Raw genomic sequence first — 19,213 nt, 5'->3', positions numbered from 1 at the left:
TCTTCTATGTTTCGGCTATTATTTCAAAAAATTCAAATCCGGCCTCGACTAAAAATAGGTTGCCGTTTTAAAAATCGGTAATTTTTTAGTCGAAGCCGGTTGCGATGCTAGTTGAAGGTGGTTACCGGAGGTTGCAGGTAGTGGACGGTAAGACCTCCTTGGTGGAATAAAACTGGGTGAAAAAAAGGTTAATATTAACATAAGCATGTGACCTCTGTCACTCCTGGGCATGCTCAATCATAATTGCAGAGTTCTTTTAGCAGAGAAAAGTTTTTTTTTCTTACAATAAAAGCCTCCCAGGTTTAAAAAAAAAATCATTCTAAACCATGAGAGCAGGGAAGGAACAAGTTAGGTGGATGTTACTAAAAGTACATATTCTGCTGTCAGCAGCAGCCCTTTTGCTTCATCAGCCTTTCAAGAAAGGCAGAAGGGAAAGCACAAGGGTGAAGAGGAAGCAAAAAACCTCCGGGAGCCTCACGGAAACCTTGGGTGGGGCGCAAGGTCTCCAGAGGTTTCTGTTCAGGTTTCATGGTGAAGCATGTTTCGAGGTATCGGGACACATTTGTGGAACTTACCAAAGCCAAAGCATATCTTGCTATATTATTTCCCAGAGTGGGGAGAATTTAGGTTTTAGCAACAAATATAGTATTCACTGTTGATCTAAATATGCCTGAAATTAGTTTTCTTATAATATCTGGCAGCTGGGAGAATCATGAATAGAGAGATAGAACAACCTCTGCACTTGAACCAGAATGTGCTGGTAAAGGGCAGCAGCGAGAAGATAAATTAAGGTGACAGAATGGGATTGTGTTACCTGCAGAGCAGAGAGAGGCGAGGAGGAAGGGCAGTTAGGTTTTGTGTGAAAATCCTGGATCGAGACTCAGTGATTGAAGAAGTTCTCGTTGAATAATGTAAAATGAAATTCTAATAATATGGCATGGTGTGGCTCTGGTTGGGCCAGTCTGGCAGATCTTACAGTTTACTTTCATTAATACCCTATATGCAGCTTTAATTCACTACAAGTGAATTAGATGTAGTACAGTACATTATATGTAGTACACTCGATGTAGTACAGTATTACAATGAATTTTCAGGTAAATTGGGCATATTTACTGGGAGTGAGAACCATGATCCACAAAGTGTGACTGAATGAATCAGTTTATTGGCTAAGTATGTACACATACAAGGAATTGGTGCTCCGCTCACAAGTAACAACACAACATACAGTAAACAATTAAGAATAAAACATTAAAACATTATAGTTTAACCATGTGAATTAAATAAAATACCAGAGCAAAAGGAGGCTACAGACTTGTGGTTATTGAGTAGAGCTACTGCTTGTGGAAAAAAAGCTGTTTTTATGTCTGGCTGTGGCAGCTTTGGCAGTCCGGAGTTGCCTTCCAGAGGGAAGTGCTTCAAAGAGTTTGTGGCCAGGGTGAGAGGGGTCAGAGATGATCTTACCCGCTCGCTTCCTAGCCCCTGCAGTGTACAGTTTGTCAATGGAGGGAAGTTTGCAGCCAACAACCTTCTCAGCTGAACGAACGATTCGCTGCAGCCTCCGGATGTCGTGCTTGGTGGCTGAGCCAAACCAGACCATGATGGAGAAGGTGAGGACAGATTCTACGATGGCAGTATAGAATTGGACCATCATTGCCTGTGGCAGATTGTGTTTCCTCAGCTGCCGCAGGAAGTACATACTCTGTTGGCCCATTTTGACTGTGGAGTCGATGATGGCCACCCATTTAAGGTCCTTGGAGATGATGGTTCCAAGGTACTTGAAAGACTCCACAGATGTGACTGTGGTGTTGTTGATGGTGAGTGGGGGGAGGGGAGGGGAAGCTCTCCTAAAGTCTACTATCAATTCCACTGTTTTAAGAGCATTGAGCTCCTAAAACAGTGAAATGGATTATTGTAGGGAAATCTTGCTTTGATTGGATGGGATTATGTACTGTTGGAAGAGTGAATAAAATGTGGGAACTGGGGGACAATGAGGGGGAATGGAGAGCAGAACTGGGGCCCCAATGAGTGGGAAGGGAGAGTGGGAACTGGGGACCCAGTCAGGGGATAAGGACTGTGTGAATTTGGGGGCCAACGAGCAGAAATAAGCACAACAACATGGGCCCGGTGAGAAGGAATGGAAGGTAGGAAATGGGGTTCTGACGAATGGAAATGAAGGGCGGGAACTCAGGCAGCAGTGAATGGGAATGGAGGATGGCTTTAGGGGCGCCGGTGAATGGCAAGTGTGAGCCAGATATCAAACCATTGGGTATTCTTGATAGCAGATTAGTGGAGTTTTACTGCATACCTAAATCAATTTATCAATGAGCATGAGTTCTGATGAAGGATCTTCAACCTGCAACATTAACTCCCTTTCTCTATCCACTGATGCTGTCTGACCTGCATAATATTTTGACCATTTTCCTTGCGAAAGATTGAGAGCAAGAATTTTATTTTAAAGTAGTACTGCTCTAATACTGGAGGACTGTAATAATTGTTCTCAGTGGCTGACCTGCGGTTGAAACTGTGCTTATAACCCCATCCAATCAAAACAAGATTTACCTACAATAATCCCTTTCACATGATTCATTGATCTTGCAAAGCCAAATAGAATATGTTTAGCTCTCCCAACAGGAATGCAGACGATTAATGTTGTTTCACATGGTGGAACAGTATGTGTCAGCAACATGGGAGCTGCTGAAAGAGGCAGCGTCTTGCTTTACTCGTTTAATTCCTTGGCAGTAGATCAGATGCTAGCATGTTTTAAAGGGAACAATGGGATTAAAGTATTGCTACGTCTGTAGAAAGGAACGTTGTGTGATAGGATAATAAGGATCTGATGAATAGCAGCAAGGGGGATAAAAGATCATTTTAGCTTCCACAGCATTTTCTAATGTGTGGACTGAAATTTGGAGACAAACGTAGAAATTGTGTATCTGGGATATAGTTGTCGGTAGTAAGGAAGGCAAATGGAAAGGTATCATTCATTTTGAGAGGACTAGAATATGAGGGCAAGGATTTAATGTTAAGGGCGTATAAGGTGCCCTGAGTTAGTCCCATTGCATTTCATTCTGGGGCGGTGAAACAAAATTATTTTCAGACCTGTTGATAAATATTACACAATCAGATTTTAGGGCTGATTTCTAACACCCAGTGGACTTACCCTGTGAAAATGTCAACACCATATGGAGCATTTCTGTTGAAATACAGCAAATTAGATCAATCAGAAGGGGCTGCATCTTGCATTACTTGGCCAACTTTGGGTTTATAACGTTTGTTATCAGGCTCAGACCTGTGGTAGCACAAATGTGGTTATTAAAACGTAAGACAGCAATAACTGAAAATGTTGGAAAAGCTCAGCAAGTCAGGTGGTATCTACACAAAGAGAAAGGGTCAACATATCCGGCAAACTTGTTAGACACACAATGCTGGAGTAACTCAGAGGGTCAGGCAGCATCTCTAGAGAGAAGGAGTAGGCGATGTTTCAGGTTGAGATCTTTCTTTGGACTGAGAGTCAGGGAAGAGGAAACGGGGTATGAACAGGTACAAAGAATAAATGAATGAAATGTATGAAAAGAACAAATCAAAGCCAGCAACAATGATCAAGGAAATGTGGAGCCCACAATGGACCATTGCTGGCTGTGGAAAAGCTATGGATCATTGCAGGCTCCATTTTTCCTCGATCGTTGCTGCCCTTGATTTGTTCAATTCATCCTTTTCTCCAGAGATCTTGCCTGATCCGATGAGTTACTCCGGCATTTTGTGTCTATATTCATTGTAAACCAGCATCTGCAGTTCCTTCCTGCACAGGCAAGCTTGTTAGTTTTTCTCGCATTATTCATTTTTCTTTTCATATTTCTACCATCTGTTTCTTATTATTTTCATAGTTTCAGACAGCAGCAGCTTCAAACAGGCTTTGGATCTAGCACGGAGGAATTACAGTAAATATACTACCAGCAAATTGTCTCAGGCACATTAGCTGTTGAAAATTTGCTGAAGGGCAATATTTCAGTTTAGAGGCTACTGCTGCTGAATGTAAGGGCGAAGCAGTCCTTAAATATACATTTAAAATTCAGTGGGTACCAAGGAAAAATGAATGGCACTGTTGGTTAAATACACTTAATACACACCAATTAGCTCTTACAGCGTTTTTGTTTAACAAAACTTAATTGATGTTCTTCTGCCCTGCGCCTTAATCCAAGAATCCAGTTTGCCACTTGTTAATCTCTCTAATGCTAACTCTTTCTTTATACCTTACCAACTTTAAGTTATACTATGTTATACCAAAGGAAGCTATTCCTGTTTCACTTATACGTTGGCTTACTTATTTAGTATCACTATTTTGTTAATTTTGTTAATTTGTCTTGTTGTATTATTACTATCATCACTACTATTATTACCATTAGTGTTAGCAATGTCATTGGTAGTACAACTACCAAGGCTATTATTTTAACTTTGTATCTATTCATTTAGGTTTACTTCACTTTATTTCTATACCTATTTCTATCTTCTATTGTCCATTTCTCAAATTATTATTATCATTGTTATCATTATTATAGTTATTTCATTTTATGTTACTTTACTGATATTGAGCGACTTTGCTGCTTTGGGATGTGGAAATATTGGGAGTTAAGATCGGACTACTCCATGCGGATGCGAGGACAACGTACCTTGGTGCAATGGGCACTCAAGGTTCGGTTGGGACATTGGGGACCTCAGGTCCGGGGACTCAGGTTTGAAAGATGGTTAAGTGATATGTGTCACGACCGTTTGTTGTGTGTATACGTATGTATGTATTTTTTTTTGTTTTGTTTTTTTTCTTTTCCCCTTTTACCACCCACACCTCCACTCTCAGCAGCTGGCTTCGATGCGCTCTTCCATTTCAATCTGCAGTATTACAGCGCTCTGCCCACTCGTTTGGATATAGCTAAATATGGCCAACACAAACGACACTCTTAGATTTGTCTCGTGGATCGTGAGGGGTCCTACTAAGACTGATAAGATCTTGGCCCACTTGCAATACCTTAAGGGCGATATATTTTTTATTCAAGAGACACACCTTCGCAACAGAGAGGTAACACGGCTTAAGAGAGGCTGGATAAGCCACTTATTTCATTCAAAATTTAATTATAGGGCTAGGGGTACTGCTATCCTGATTCGTAAAAACGTTATGTTCGAACCACAGAAAACGGTGGAAGACCCTGCTGGCCGCTTTGTCATGGTCTCTGGCAAACTGCAAGGCACACCTGTCATATTGGCCAGTATTTACGGTCCCAACTGGGATGACAGCTCATTTGTAACCAAATTTTTTACATCTCTCCCTAACATTGAAAATTACCACATCATTGTGGGAGGAGATTTTAATCTGGTCCAAGACTCTATACTGGACAGATCTTCGAACAAAGCCTCCACTTTAACTAAATCAGGTAGGACTTTGCATGCTTTTACCAAACAACTTGGGCTCACTGACCCATGGAGACATACATTTCCCACGACTAAATTATTTTCATTTTTTTCCCACGTGCACCGTACCTATACCCGTATAGACTTCTTCCTCTTAGATAACAGACTGCTCTCCAAAATTAAATCCAGCGAGTATCATAGTATCGTGATATCAGATCACGCTGCGACTTCCCTCGATCTTCACTTTCGTAAACAAACTAACCCCTTTAAACAGTGGAGGTTCAACTCCTCATTACTAGCAGAGGCTCACTACAAGCAATTCCTGCACTCTCAAATCATTTTATATTTTGAGCTGAATAACTCGCCGGACATAGCAAGAGGTATACTCTGGGAAGCTTCAAAAGCTTATATTAGGGGCCAACTTATCTCTTTTGTCTCAAACCTGAAATTGCCGAGACGTCCCAAATGGCAGACCTGTTACGAAAAATAAAGGACATTGATGATAAATACGCATCTGACCCAGACCCTAATTTTTATAAAGAACGCCTTAGGTTACAAATAGACTTTGACCTCATGTCTACCAATAAAGCCAAGTTACGACTGCTTAAATCTAGGCAACACTTTTTTGAATCTGGGGATAAAGCTGGGAAGCTTTTGGCCCATCAGGCCAGAACCGAGGCGACTTCACGGCTAATTCCAGCCATTAGATCCACCTTAGGGGAGATTCATACCGATCCTCTTAGAATTAATGAAGCATTTGCTAAATTTTATGCTGAGCTATACGCTTCCGATTGCCCTCCCACTGCAGATGACATGTTCCGTAGTATGACGTTTCCCCGAATTGACGATGAAGCCACGAGAGTCTTGGGTGGTCCCATAACTGTCACTGAGGTCCAAGCAGCCATCACATCGCTGCAAAGCGGAAAGTCGCCCGGCCCTGACGGCTTCACTGTAGAATATTACAAAGCTTTCTCGGCTCTCCTCGCACCAGTCCTGAGAGATATGTACAATGAGGCGTTTTTACATCGTCGCCTACCGCCCACCTTGTCGTTGGCTACTATCTCCCTAATTCTTAAAAAGGAGAAAGATCCTCTGCTTTGTAGTAGCTATAGACCAATTTCACTCCTGAATGTGGACCTCAAAATCCTCTCTAAAGTTCTTGCGCTCCGTCTTCAACAAGTGATGCCCTTTATTATCTCATTAGATCAAACAGGGTTTATGCCAGGCCGACAGTCCTCCCACAATACTAGGCGTCTCCTTAACATCATCCATTCACCAAGTAGTGAGACCCCGGAGATAGTGGTCTCCCTCGACGCCGAAAAAGCTTTCGACAGGGTCGAGTGGAAGTACCTATACGAGGCGATGGACAGGTTTGGCCTCGGCAATAGTTTCATTCATTGGGTCAGTCTATTATACTCGTCCCCGGTGGCCTCAGTACAAACAAACGACACACTGTCGCCCCACTTCCCCCTTCAGAGAGGTACCAGGCAGGGTTGCCCGTTATCACCACTTCTGTTTGCTGTCGCGATAGAACCCTTGGCGGTCTGGTTACGCTCAGAGAAGGGCTTTAAAGGTATCACACGGTTTGACACAATTCATAAAGTCTCATTGTATGCGGATGACCTGCTCCTGTACATCTCGAACCCAGTCAGCTCTTTCCCTGTGATTACGAATATTTTAGAACGGTTTGGGGTGTACTCTGGTTATAAACTTAACTACCAAAAAAGTGAACTATTACCGATTAACTTATTGGCTAAGCAGCTCCCTCGCTCTTTAACCTCATTCAAATGGGCGGAGGACGGATTTCGCTACCTCGGCGATTTTATCACAATACCTATATTTGATATGTTCCGCACAAACTTCCTGCCTCTGGTTGAGAAAGCTGAAAGAGACTTTGACCGCTGGTCAGTCTTACCGTTATCCCTCGCGGCCCGGATAAATCTGGTCAAGATGGTCGTCCTACCCAAATTCCTGTACCTTTTCCAGCATGTTCCTATATTTATCACTAAATCTTTTTTTGATAAATTAGAAAGGAGAATATCTAAATTTTTATGGGGTAGCAAACCGGCCAGAATTCGAAAGACGCTACTACAGTCTCCTAAGAGTGACGGCGGTTTGGCACTTCCTGACTTTAGGCGATACTACTGGGCTGCTAACTTGCAAAAAATCCTGTACTGGATGAATGATGATTGCGACCACCTACCGACCTGGGTACACATGGAAAAGGCGAGTTCACATCTCCCGTTGCGGTCTGTCCTATGCTCTCAACTCCCCTTTCTATAACATCTGCGGGTGCAGGCCCAATTGCGTCCCTCTCGCTCAAGATATGGAGTCAATTTAGGAAAAACTTTGGTTTACAAGGCCCTTCCATCTTGACCCCACTGCTTAAAAATCACATCTTTAAACCTTCAAGTACAGACTCCGCATTCAAAACCTGGCATAGTAATGGCATCAGTAGTATCAAAAACCTATACAAGGATGGTATTTTTTCGTCTTTTGCGGAGCTTTCGTACAACTATAGCCTCCCAAACTCCCACCTTTTTCGTTTTTTTCCAGATTAGGAATTTTGTGAAGAAGATATTCCCCCATTTCCCAAATCGTCCCCCTGAAACCCTGACCGATTCCATCCTAGCTCTAGATCCCAACCGGAAGAAATGCATCTCTTTTTTGTACAACTTGTTAGGGTCGGTTATATTGAAACCTTATACCTCATTAAAAGCTGCGTGGGAGGGCGAGCTGAATACAAAACTAACAGACCAGCAATGGGACTCTGCCTTGGATTTGATCCATTCTTCCTCCATATGTGCCCGTCATGGCCTAATCCAATGCAAAGTCCTTCACAAAGTCCACTACACAAACGCAAGATTATCTAGAATATACCCCGCTGTTAAAGACACCTGCAACAGATGCAATCAATCCCCTGCCAACCATAGTCATATGTTTTGGTCTTGCCCTAAGCTAGCAACCTTTTGGAGGAGTGCTTTCGACGTGCTAAGCAGAGCCTATGGCCAGACTATTCCTCCAAACCCACTGTCAGCTATTTTTGGTATTTCCCCCAACACCAACCTCTCTGTTGCGTTGAAGCGGGTCCTGGCTTTTAAAACCCTGTTAGCCCGGAGACTGATTTTGCTTAATTGGAGACTTACCTGTCCCCCGACACACGCCCGCTGGATCAAGGAGGTGCTCTACAACTTAAAGCTTGAAAAACTTAGGTTCTCTCTCAAAGGCTCTACCAAGACATTCCTAGATACATGGAACCCTTTCCTGGAACTTGTTAACTCTCTTAACTTGTTTCCGGACTCGGAAGAGGACTGAGTGCCCTCTATCACAGCTCTGTCTTATTGCAGCTGCTATCCCCTCAACCCCTCCCCCCGCCCCCTCCCTCCCCACACTTTTATTTATTTTTTTTAATTTATTTTTTTTAAAATCGTATTTGTGTGGATGTGTACGTATGTGAGTGTTGTTTGTTCCCAGTGGCGAGGGTGGGTAAGGGTAAGGGTAAGGGTTTTGAGGGTCGTTTACATACTGTTGTACAATTATGTCCTGATTATCACTGTCTGTTATCATTGTATGTATGCAAATTGCTGTTAAATTCAAAATGCAAATAAAAAGATTTAAACTAAATACACTTAATCCTCATTTCTTTTGTAGGCCCTTCTGCCAATAAACTTCAACACAGAGTCAACAATGTCAGCCATTTCCCGCTGTCGGTAAGGCAACCACCGAAAGCAACTGCATACGTGAGTCCAACTGTCAGCAACACCAATGGGATCCACACATCTGCCAGTTTGCATTCCATCTCAAGTTCTGGCATACCCTTACCAAACAGACCTGGTACCACAGGGATCCCATGTCGGAGTGGCCTTCCCAGACCAACCTCCACCATCGGGGGTAGCGGAATACCCAGGAGCAAATTAGCACAACCAGTCCGCAGGTGAGTGGGGCTTTTGCTTAACAAGAAGAATTATTTATGAATAGGCGTAAAACAAATGGCGTTATTTAGTTTTTTAGTTTAGCTTAGTTTAAAGAAATAGCGCAGAAACAGGCCCTTCGACCCACCGAGTCAGCGCCGACCAGTGGGCCCACACACTAACACTATCCTACACACTGAGGGGACAATTTACAATTTTACCAAGCCAATTAACCTACAAACCTGTACGTCTTTGGTGTGTGGGAGGAAACCAGAGCTCCTGGAGAAAACCCATGCAGGTCATGGGGACAAACTCCACACAGGCAGCACCCGTAGTCAGATCGAACCTGGGTCTCTGGCGCTTTAAGGCAGCAACTCTACCGCTGCGCCACTGTGCCGCCAGGGTGGCTAGGCTTTGCAAAAGTGTAGAAGATGAAAATGCAGAATGATTGATTAAACTCCCTAAAGGCTTTTGACTGGAAATCTGGAATATAAATGCTAGACTGCTGACAAAATTAAATTGTTGGACTTGTCATTGAATCCAGAAAGTTGTCATGTGAGATGAGGTGCTGTTCTGAAGCTTAGATTAAGGTGCATTGGAACAGTGTAGGATATTGAAGACAGTGTGAAAGTGGCAAGTGACCAGATTGCCTTGCTCACCGTTGTTGCATCAATGGTATGTTCTGCAATGTAGTCAACCAACCCACATTTGTTCACAATTTATAGTGCATATTTTAAAAGAAGCATTGAAAGAAGCCCAAAATAAGTCACCTGTAAAAAGTGTTAAGGCATCTCTTGAAGTGAGTTTTAGGAGCTGATGAACCTCAACTTCATTCCTGAAGGCATGTTTCCTGGACACTGTCCTATAAGGTTCATTGAGAATTTATTTTACCAGAGCAGTAATGTAAATTTTATTTCCCGATCTGGAGAAACAACTTCAATAATAGTTTGTAGAAACAAGGACCTGCAGATGGTGGTTTACACAAAAAAAGGCAGTAGGTCTATAAGATATGGTCCGTTTGAAGAAGGGTCCCAACCCAAAATGTCACCAATCCATGTTCTCGACTGTGTGACCCACTGGATTATTCCAGCACTTTGTGCTTTTTTTTTTCAATAATACAGTGCATTCAGAAAGTATTCAGACCCCTTCACTTTTTCCACATTTTGTTACGTTACAGCCTTATTCTAAAATGGATTAAATTATTTTTTTTATCATGAATCGACACACAATACCCCAGAATGAAGAAGCAAAAACAGGTATTTAGAAATTTTTGCAGTAATTAAAAAGAAATAACTGAAATATCACATTTACATAAGTATTCAGACCCTTTGCTATAACACTCAACATTGAGCTTAGGTTACCCTTGATGTTTCTACAACTTGATTGGAGTCCACCAGAGGTAAATTAAATTGATTGGACATGATTTGGAAAGGCACACACCTGTCCATACAGGGTCCCACAGTTGACAGTGCATGTCAGAGCAAAAAAAACAAGCCATGAAGACGAAGGAATTGCCTGTAGACCTCCGAGACGGGATTATGTGGAGACAGATCTGGGGAAGGGTATAAAACAATTTCTGCAGCATTGCAGGTTTTGAAGAGCACAGTGGCCTCCGTCATTCTTAAATGGAAGAACTTTGGAACCACCAGGACTCTTCATAGAGCTGGCCGTCCAGCCAAACTGAGCAATCGGGGGAGAAGGGCATTGGTCAGGGAGGTGACCAAGAACCCAATGGTCATTCCGACAGAGCTCCAGAGTTCCTCTGTGGAGATGGGAGGACCTTCCAGAAGGACAACTATATCTGCAGCACTCCACCAATCAGGCCTTTATGGTAGAGTGGCCAGACGGAAGCCACTCCTCAGTAAAAGGCACACAATAGCCCGCTTGAAGTTTGCCAAAAGGCACCCAAAGGACTCTCAGACGATGGGAAACAAGATTCTCTGGTCTGCTGAAACCAAGATTGAACTCTTTGAACTGAATGCCAACTGTCACATCTGGAGGAAACCAGGCACTACTCATCACCTGGCCAAAACCATACCTACGGTGAAGCATGGTGGTGGCAGCATCAAGCTGTGGGGATGTTTTTCAGTGGCAGGAACTGGGAGACTAGTCAGGATCGAGGGGAAGTTGAACGGAGCGAGGTACAGAGAGATCCTTGATGAAAACCTGCTCCAGAGCGTTCTGGACCTCAGACCGGGTGGAGGTTCACCTTCCAACAGGACAGCGACCCTGAGCACACAGCCAAGAGAACGCAGGAGTGGCTTTGTGATCGGTGTGTGAATGTCCTTGAGTGGCCCAGCCAGAGCCCGGACTTGAACCCGATCGAACATCTCTGGAGGGCCCTGAAAATAACAGTGCATTGATGCTTCCCATCCAACCTGACAGAGCTTGAGAGGATCTGCAGAGAAGAATGGAAGAAATTACCCACATACAGGTGTTGTATGCTTGTTGCCAAGCTTGTAGCATCATACCCAAGAAGACGAGGCTGTAATCACTGCCAAAGGTGCCTCAACAAAGTATTGAGTAAAGGGTCTGAATACTTATGTAAATGTAATATTTCAATTATTTATTTTTAATTGCTTTGCAAACATTTCTAAACGCTTGTTTTCACTTTTATTATGGGGTATTGTGTGATGATTAAAAAAATAATTGAATCCATTTTAGAATAAGGCTATAACGTCACAAAATGTGGAAAGAATAAAGGGGTCTAAATACTTTCTAAATGCACTGTAAATGGTTGCACTCTAAATACTACATTTTCAATCAAATATAAAAAGCATACATCCGTCTTAACACAGACTCTGGCAAAGTTTCAATATTAATGCTATTAGACAGTGCTGCATTCGACACTGTTGATCACTCAATACTTTTGGACAGGTTGGAAAAATGGGTGGGGCTTTCAGGCACAGTCTTAAGTTGTTTCAGGTCATATCTACAAGATAGGAACTATTTTGTTTCCATTGGCGACTTTGTATCGGAACCAACCAACGTGACGTGTGGTGTCCCGCAAGGTTCGATCTTAGGGCCCTCTTTATTCAACATCTACATGCTCCCACTAGGGCAAATCATGCGAAATAATAATATTGACCACCACTGCTATGCCGATGACACTCAAATCTATGTAGCGCTATCACCAAATGACTATCGCCCCATAGATCTGCTGTGACAAAATTTCCTCCAACTAAATAAGGACAAAACGGAGATAATTGTTTTTGGTGCTAAAAAAGAAAGGCTTAAAGTAACCCAACACGTTCACTCTCTGTCCCTGAAAACTTCAAACAAAGCCAGAAATCTTGGGGTTATTATGGATTCAGATTTACATTTCGACACACATCAAATCAGTAACAAAATCGGCCTACTATCACCTCAAAAACATAGCAAGATTAAGAGGATTCATGTCAGCTCAAGACTTAGAAAAACTTGTACATGCCTTTATTACTAGTAGGCTAGATTATTGTAACGGTCTCCTTGCAGGTCAGGCAGCTACAGCTTGTTCAGAACGCTGTTGCTAGAGTTCTAACAATGACCAAAAAATTTGAACACATTACACCAATTCTTAAATCCTTACATTGGCTCCCTGTATGTCAGAGAATTGATTTCAAAATCCTGCTGCTCACCTATAAATCACTACATGGTTTAGGGCCAAAGTATATCACTGACATGCTTCCACTATATAAGCCTTCTAAGATCTTCTGAGACCAATCTGTTAGTGATTCCCAGAGTAAATACAAAACATGGGAAAGTAGGATTTAGTTACTATGCAACAAATAGCTGGAATAAACTTCCTGAAGATTTAAGACTTGCCTCAACTTTGACCACTTTTAAAACAAGACTGAAAACTTTTATGTTTACTTTAGCTTTCAGCTAAATCTTAACTACATTACACTTTTAACTTTTGCACTTTTTATAATGCATTTTTAATTTTGTTTTCTTTTCTTTTAATTCTTCTATTTTATTTCATTTTATTATTTCATTTTATTGTATGACATGTTTTTATGTGAAGCACTTTGAGTCTGCCTCGTGTATGAAATGTGCTATATAAATAAAGTTGCCTTGCCTTGCCTTGCCTACTTAAAACATTCCTCATGTTTTACTTAGTTGTCTCCCAGAAGTGGCTAGTAGGAATGGAACCCAGTTTGTTGTTCCCGGTTGCCCTGTAATACCACCTCCAGCAGCCTGTCATTTTTTTGATTGTCTGTAACAGTACATAAAGTACTCAGCATTTTTAAAAACCTTAAAGCATTGCAAAAGAAGGTAGATGATTGAAAAGGTTAAGTATTTTTATGCCTGCTCATATTTCCTGTCAATGTTTTCTATTTAATCAATTATTTTGTCTGCAGCTAATCTGTCTGTTCAAACTAGTTTCATAATTATACACTCTTGGCAATGGAGGTGTTTGAGCATGGGAGGGATAAAAACGGTGAAATATGTTTGCATAAGCATAATGCATTTTAAATGCAACCATATGGAAATGAAAAATGAAGAATAATTAGTTACTTTGGATCAAGGCTGATTGAGTGTGAGCATCCTGAGCTGTGACCTATTTTACTCAGGTTTACTGTTTAGTTTAGAGATGCAGAGTGGAAACAGGCTCTTCGGCCAACCAAGTCCGCACCGACCAGCGATCCCCGCACATTAATACAATCCTACACACATTAATACAATCCTACACACATTTAATGCAATTATTATTATTAACCACTAGAAATATCTCGTGGAGCAAAACCAAAATTAATTTTCTGTCAGGTGACAAATGTTCACTGGCATTTAATGTATTATTTCAGTCAGAATGACAATTTAGTAGATTGTTATTTATTATTATTTTCTTTTATTTACAGTTTTCTTCAGCCTCCAAAGCCCCTTACTGCACTCAGTTCTCTCAAGGATGGAAGCTGGAAGGATGGGTGTTACTGATACTCACTGCTACAGAAACTGTTGAGAGGTGAAGCAGCAGCTGCCACATATCGATGCCCAGCTGGCTGGGTTTAGACACATCACTTGATGTTTGTAGCAACAGTTAATTTCAGAGAAAATGCAAAAGACAAGGCACGGCCCAGAATTACATGGGTTTTGCTAATAAGGTGAAGAAATACTACATGAACTAATGGTTGTGATATTGTGCATTCAAACCCTGGCCCTGTGCATTTAAATTATTTAAAATTTGTAGATGAAGATTTAGTACAAAATATCTTTCAATTAAATTCACTTTTTTCAATGCTCATTTTATGTTTCACAATCAATATTGTGATGAGCATTTTCCCACAAGGGTTTCTTTTTATGGAATTTGAATAATATCTGTGTTGAACTACATTTGAACAAAACTGTTAACCCGTTGAGTTGACATGACTTTGTTTTAATTGTGCTGCATGTTATCACTTGCTAAACAAAAAAGTAATACCGAAACTGCAGGCACTAATGGTTTAAATGAGGTTTAGAAGTTCCATCTCCATAATGTGGAAATAAAATGTTTCCACATTTCTTATACGATGGATAATCTGTAGAAACTGTTGGTTTAGGCTCCCTAAATCATGTGTAGACGTGGTGTCGAAGGACGAGAAGCCGAAGCAAAGAAGTGGAAGCCAAATAACCAAATGGAAACAAATGCGAAAAGCCAACTAACCGAAAACATACGAGGCCGAAAAGTCATCTAACCGAAAGGGTGGGATGCCTAAATGCCAACTAACCGAAAGGGTGAGATACCTAAAAGCAAACTCACCGAAAGGCCGCTATGCCGAAATGCCAACTCACCGAAAGGCTGCTCTGCCAAAAAGTGAAATAATGGACATGATATCACCGGGGTGGGACTTGTCAGCGATTGGTCCAGATCCCTGCGCCCATCACATCACTGGCCGGTGGAGACGGGAGGGTGGGCGTCACTTTCCCACACAAGCCATAGATGACTGGGCAATCCGAACGCAAGCACCAAGTTGTAAGCGGCCAAAGGAGCGCATCCCTCGGGACAGCCCCCACTCTCCAACGGCCACGGCTGCCCTCTGCCTTGTCTCCCCTGTGCGGCCGCTTGTGACAGGCTGTGGGTCGGCAGCGCCGGGTGGAGTAGAGGTGTGGGACAGGCTGGTCCCTCTGCCCACCCAGAGTCACTGACTGTGATGCATCATCATCGGACCCCAACCCCCACACCAGGGTGATTCGCCCCCCTCCCGACCCCCGGACCCTGACTCATACACGGGGTGATTCACCCTCCACCTCGGCAGCGGGGACAGACGGCTCAGGGCATTGGCAGCAATAGCAAATTGCTTTTAAAACATGGGGGGGGGGGGAGACACAAATTCCCTGGTGGGCTGATGACAAGTGTGCATGGCAACGAACAATTTTATTTCCTCCCACTCTCCCCCTTTGACAACACGAAGCACATTTTATTTAATGTTGAAACACAGTAATGCCGTCTGGTTGCCTGCGTAATGCACACAAGCTCCCACGCACAAAACACCAGATAATCTGTAATATGTTTTAACTGAAGATGGACACAAAAAGCTGGTGTAACTTAGCAGAACAGGCAGCATCTCTGGAGAGAAGGAATGAGTGACGTTTCAGGTCGAGACCATTCTTCAGACCTGAAGACTGAGTCTGATGGGTCTCGACCCGAAATGCCAACCATTCCTTCTCTCCAGAGATGTTGCTTGTCCCACTGAGTCACTCCAGCATTTTGTGTCAATCTTTGGTGTGACAGCTGTCTCATTTCATCGGCTTCATGTATTGCACGCATGGAAGAGACGCGTTAAATGCCGCTTGCATCTATTCAAGGGAGGGATGGAATGGATGTGACCACCGGCTAAAGCAAAGGCATAGTTAGGACAGAGAAATAATCCCACCACTTAATTAACCAGGTTTCTGAATGTAAGAACTATTTTACCTGTAATGTTTTTGTTTTTAAATCAGTAACTCTCTTTTGAGTTTCAATGCCGACCCCGTCCTGTGGGAAGGGCTTGCAGCAGCTGGTTTCATAGTGCCTACATTGTTGGTAGGTGTTGATCTTTCACATGGACCACTGTCAGTGCCAGTTTTCCCAACTTCCAGAGCTGCTCTGCATTAGTGGAGTCACATGTGAATCCTCTCTATGATCTTTGGCAGTGACTTGTCCGTGCTGCGATTACCACAGAGGCTTTTCAATATCATTTTCATCACCCGTCAGATTTTAAGCCGAAAAAACAATCTGATGCCGAGCGGACATGACGTCAAAAAGCTGAAAAAAAAACAAAGACGCTAGAGCAAGGTCAATGATCTCTGGAAAAAAAGATCTTACTTATCGAAAAGAAAAGAAATATCAATCTCTTTGAATCGCAGACATCGAAAAGCTGAAAAATAATATTACATATAGAGAATTACTGTGTATGAACCATAAATAAGACATGCTTCTTGTTGCCATGGGGGGGGGGGGGGGGGGGAGTGGGAGGAGATAAAATAGTTTGTTGTCATGTACACTTTTCTTTGGCCCGCCAGGGAATTGGTGTCCCCCCCCATGTTTTAAAAGCGATTTACTATGGCTGCCAATGCCCCGAGCTGTCTGGGTGGGGGTTGAATCACCCGATGTGGGTGTCGGGGGCGAATCACCCCCTGTGTGGATCGGGGTCCGGTGGTCGGGGGGTGAATCATCCTGGTGTGGGGGTTGGGGCCCGATGGTGGTGCATCGCGGTCAGTAACTCTGGGTGGGCTGCGAGACCAGCCTGTCCCACACCCCTGCTCCACCCAGTGCTGCCGACCCACAGCCCGTCACAGTGCGGCCGCATGGTGGAGACGAGGCAGAGAGCAGCCGTGGTCGTGGGAGAGTAGGGGATGTCCCGAGGGATGCGCTCCTTTGGCCGCTTACAACTTGGTGCTTGGGTTCAGAGTGCCTAGTCACCTATGGCTTGTGTGGGAAACTGACCCCCATCCTCCCGTCTCCATCGGCCAGTGTTGCGATGGACGGGGGAATCTGGACCAATCGCTGACAAGTCCCGCCCCCGCGGCGACGTCATGTCCGTTATTTGAATTTTCAGCAGAGCGGCTTTTTGGTGAGTTTACTGTTAGGTGTCCCACCCTTTCAGTTAGTTGGCATTTAAGCGTCCCGCCCTTTCGGTTAGTTGGCTTTTCGGCTTGGTTTCCGTTCGGTTATTTGGCTTCCACTTCTTTGCTTCGGCTTCTCGTCCTCCAACGTCCAGGTACCCCCTAAATTGTTCTTGACTGTCAATAAATAACATCGATGAAGCATCTGCAGATCCTGGAAATCTGAAAAGAAAACATTAAATGTTGGAAATACATTGCTGGTCAGGCAGCATCTGTGGAAAGAGATACAGATCCAGTGTTTCAGGTTAATCATCGGAAATGGAGAAAGGGTAATTGACAAGAAATATTGATGGTTTATTGGCGAAATATTGACTCGATTTAGCTGATCTCAGATGGTGCCTGACCAAATAATATTGATTTCTCTATTTTTCATTATCTTTGATAATTTCCCTTGCTCCATCTCTATAACATTGGCTGGAGTACCGTTGGTTGGATAGAAGTCATCACCTAACTTATTGATGAGAAATCAGAGGTAAAATATTAACTTAGATTTTTTATGTCCAATGGTGATTCTACTGTTTTGACAATATTGGTAATTATCCCAAAGTGATTAACATAGTATTGTAATGACGCTACAACTAAATATGATGGTAGCACAACATAAACGTTTCTTTACATTCATTTTTGGACATTCATTATGCACATTTCAGTGTGTTTGTACAATTTTGGTTTTGAAAGCACATTTCTTTTTAATAATAGATTGGATTACAGTTTTGTTAAACAGGTATAACTTCCATAAATCATTTGGGATAGAGTCACTTTTAACTCAGAAATGTCGACTGAAAATTTGTTGTAGGACCAATTTATTTTTTGCACTGTAGCAATACTTCATTTCGATAGCTCACAAGTACCCATAAGGTCAACACGTCTGTGATAGTCAAATATGAACCTCTTCTCCTGCCATAATTCACATCACAAAGCCAGAAAACACTGCTAGAGTGTAATGAACACCTGGGGCTGAGAAAATTCACAGTATGCCACCTAATTTCTGACTTCCTTGTTGGTTTTATGAATGTTAATTTATTATTCATAAATTATTTGTGTTTATCCTACCAGTTAAGAAGAAGCACATTGCACTTAAACCCAGCAATGACCATGTATGCGATAGGTTGTCGGATTTTTTTACAACAGCAAGTGAGCATTTTGAAATGTTTTATTAATATTGAGAACAAGGTGCACTTTTTAATGGACAGCTTAATTTTTATAAAGGTTTTACAGGATTACTCAAACATATTCATCTTGTAATAATGCTGTACAGAATTGTAATGCCATTTATTTGCATTTTATTAAATATTGCTTATAAAATAAAATACAATATTGCCAATGGATGTAGGAATGTATTGATGATTTTATGCAATAAATGTTTTCTCTTCTCTGTGGTTGGGTTATTCTTTACATGTTGACTTGACTTGGCTAAGATTAGAAATGTTATTACCAATATTATTTATCATGCACGCTTACAGGTTTGTATCATTGGAGTGAAACACTTATGTAGCAAATGTCATTTGCTTGCCTGATTCTGTTGCATATTCTCTATAATTTAACATTTCTAGTGATTAATTCCAAGGTAATATTCCCAGGAGAATGAACTAATCTGCAGTGGTTAAGAACTTGGTTCGCTTACCACCTTTTCAAGGGCAATTGGGAGTAGACAACAGATGCTGGCTGGTGTGGAAAATTCTGAAAATTCTAAGAATAGTTTGTAATATGTTTAACCCAAGAGCCTATGAACTGGGAAAACATGATGGGAAAAGATGCTAACATAGTGAAGGGAATCTAAGGATGTTACTAGAAGTAATAAATGATTTATCAGGTGTAAATTCCACATGCAATGGGAAAGA

The 19,213-nt window shown here is 42.2% G+C and overlaps 1 protein-coding gene across 2 annotated transcripts in view; it reads left to right on the top strand.

Moving 5' to 3' along the window:
• Positions 1–15,167, top strand: part of slain1 (SLAIN motif family member 1) — a 117,123-nt gene extending 101,956 nt beyond the window's left edge. The window contains exons 7-8 of one of the 2 annotated variants that reach the window (XM_033022949.1): positions 9,052–9,334; positions 14,150–15,167. In XM_033022949.1, the coding sequence (XP_032878840.1) occupies positions 9,052–9,334; positions 14,150–14,225 (359 nt within the window). In that variant the 3' untranslated portion in view covers positions 14,226–15,167. The remainder of the gene's footprint in view (positions 1–9,051; positions 9,335–14,149) is intronic. The other variant, XM_033022950.1, reaches the window with a different exon arrangement.
• The last annotated feature ends 4,046 nt before the right edge of the window (positions 15,168–19,213 follow it).

Source organism: Amblyraja radiata, chromosome 6 (genome assembly GCF_010909765.2).
Source record: "Amblyraja radiata isolate CabotCenter1 chromosome 6, sAmbRad1.1.pri, whole genome shotgun sequence".
Taxonomy (NCBI): Eukaryota; Metazoa; Chordata; class Chondrichthyes; order Rajiformes; family Rajidae; genus Amblyraja; species Amblyraja radiata.
Note: the sequence above shows the minus strand (reverse complement) of the source record. Positions and strands in the feature narration are given on the sequence as shown.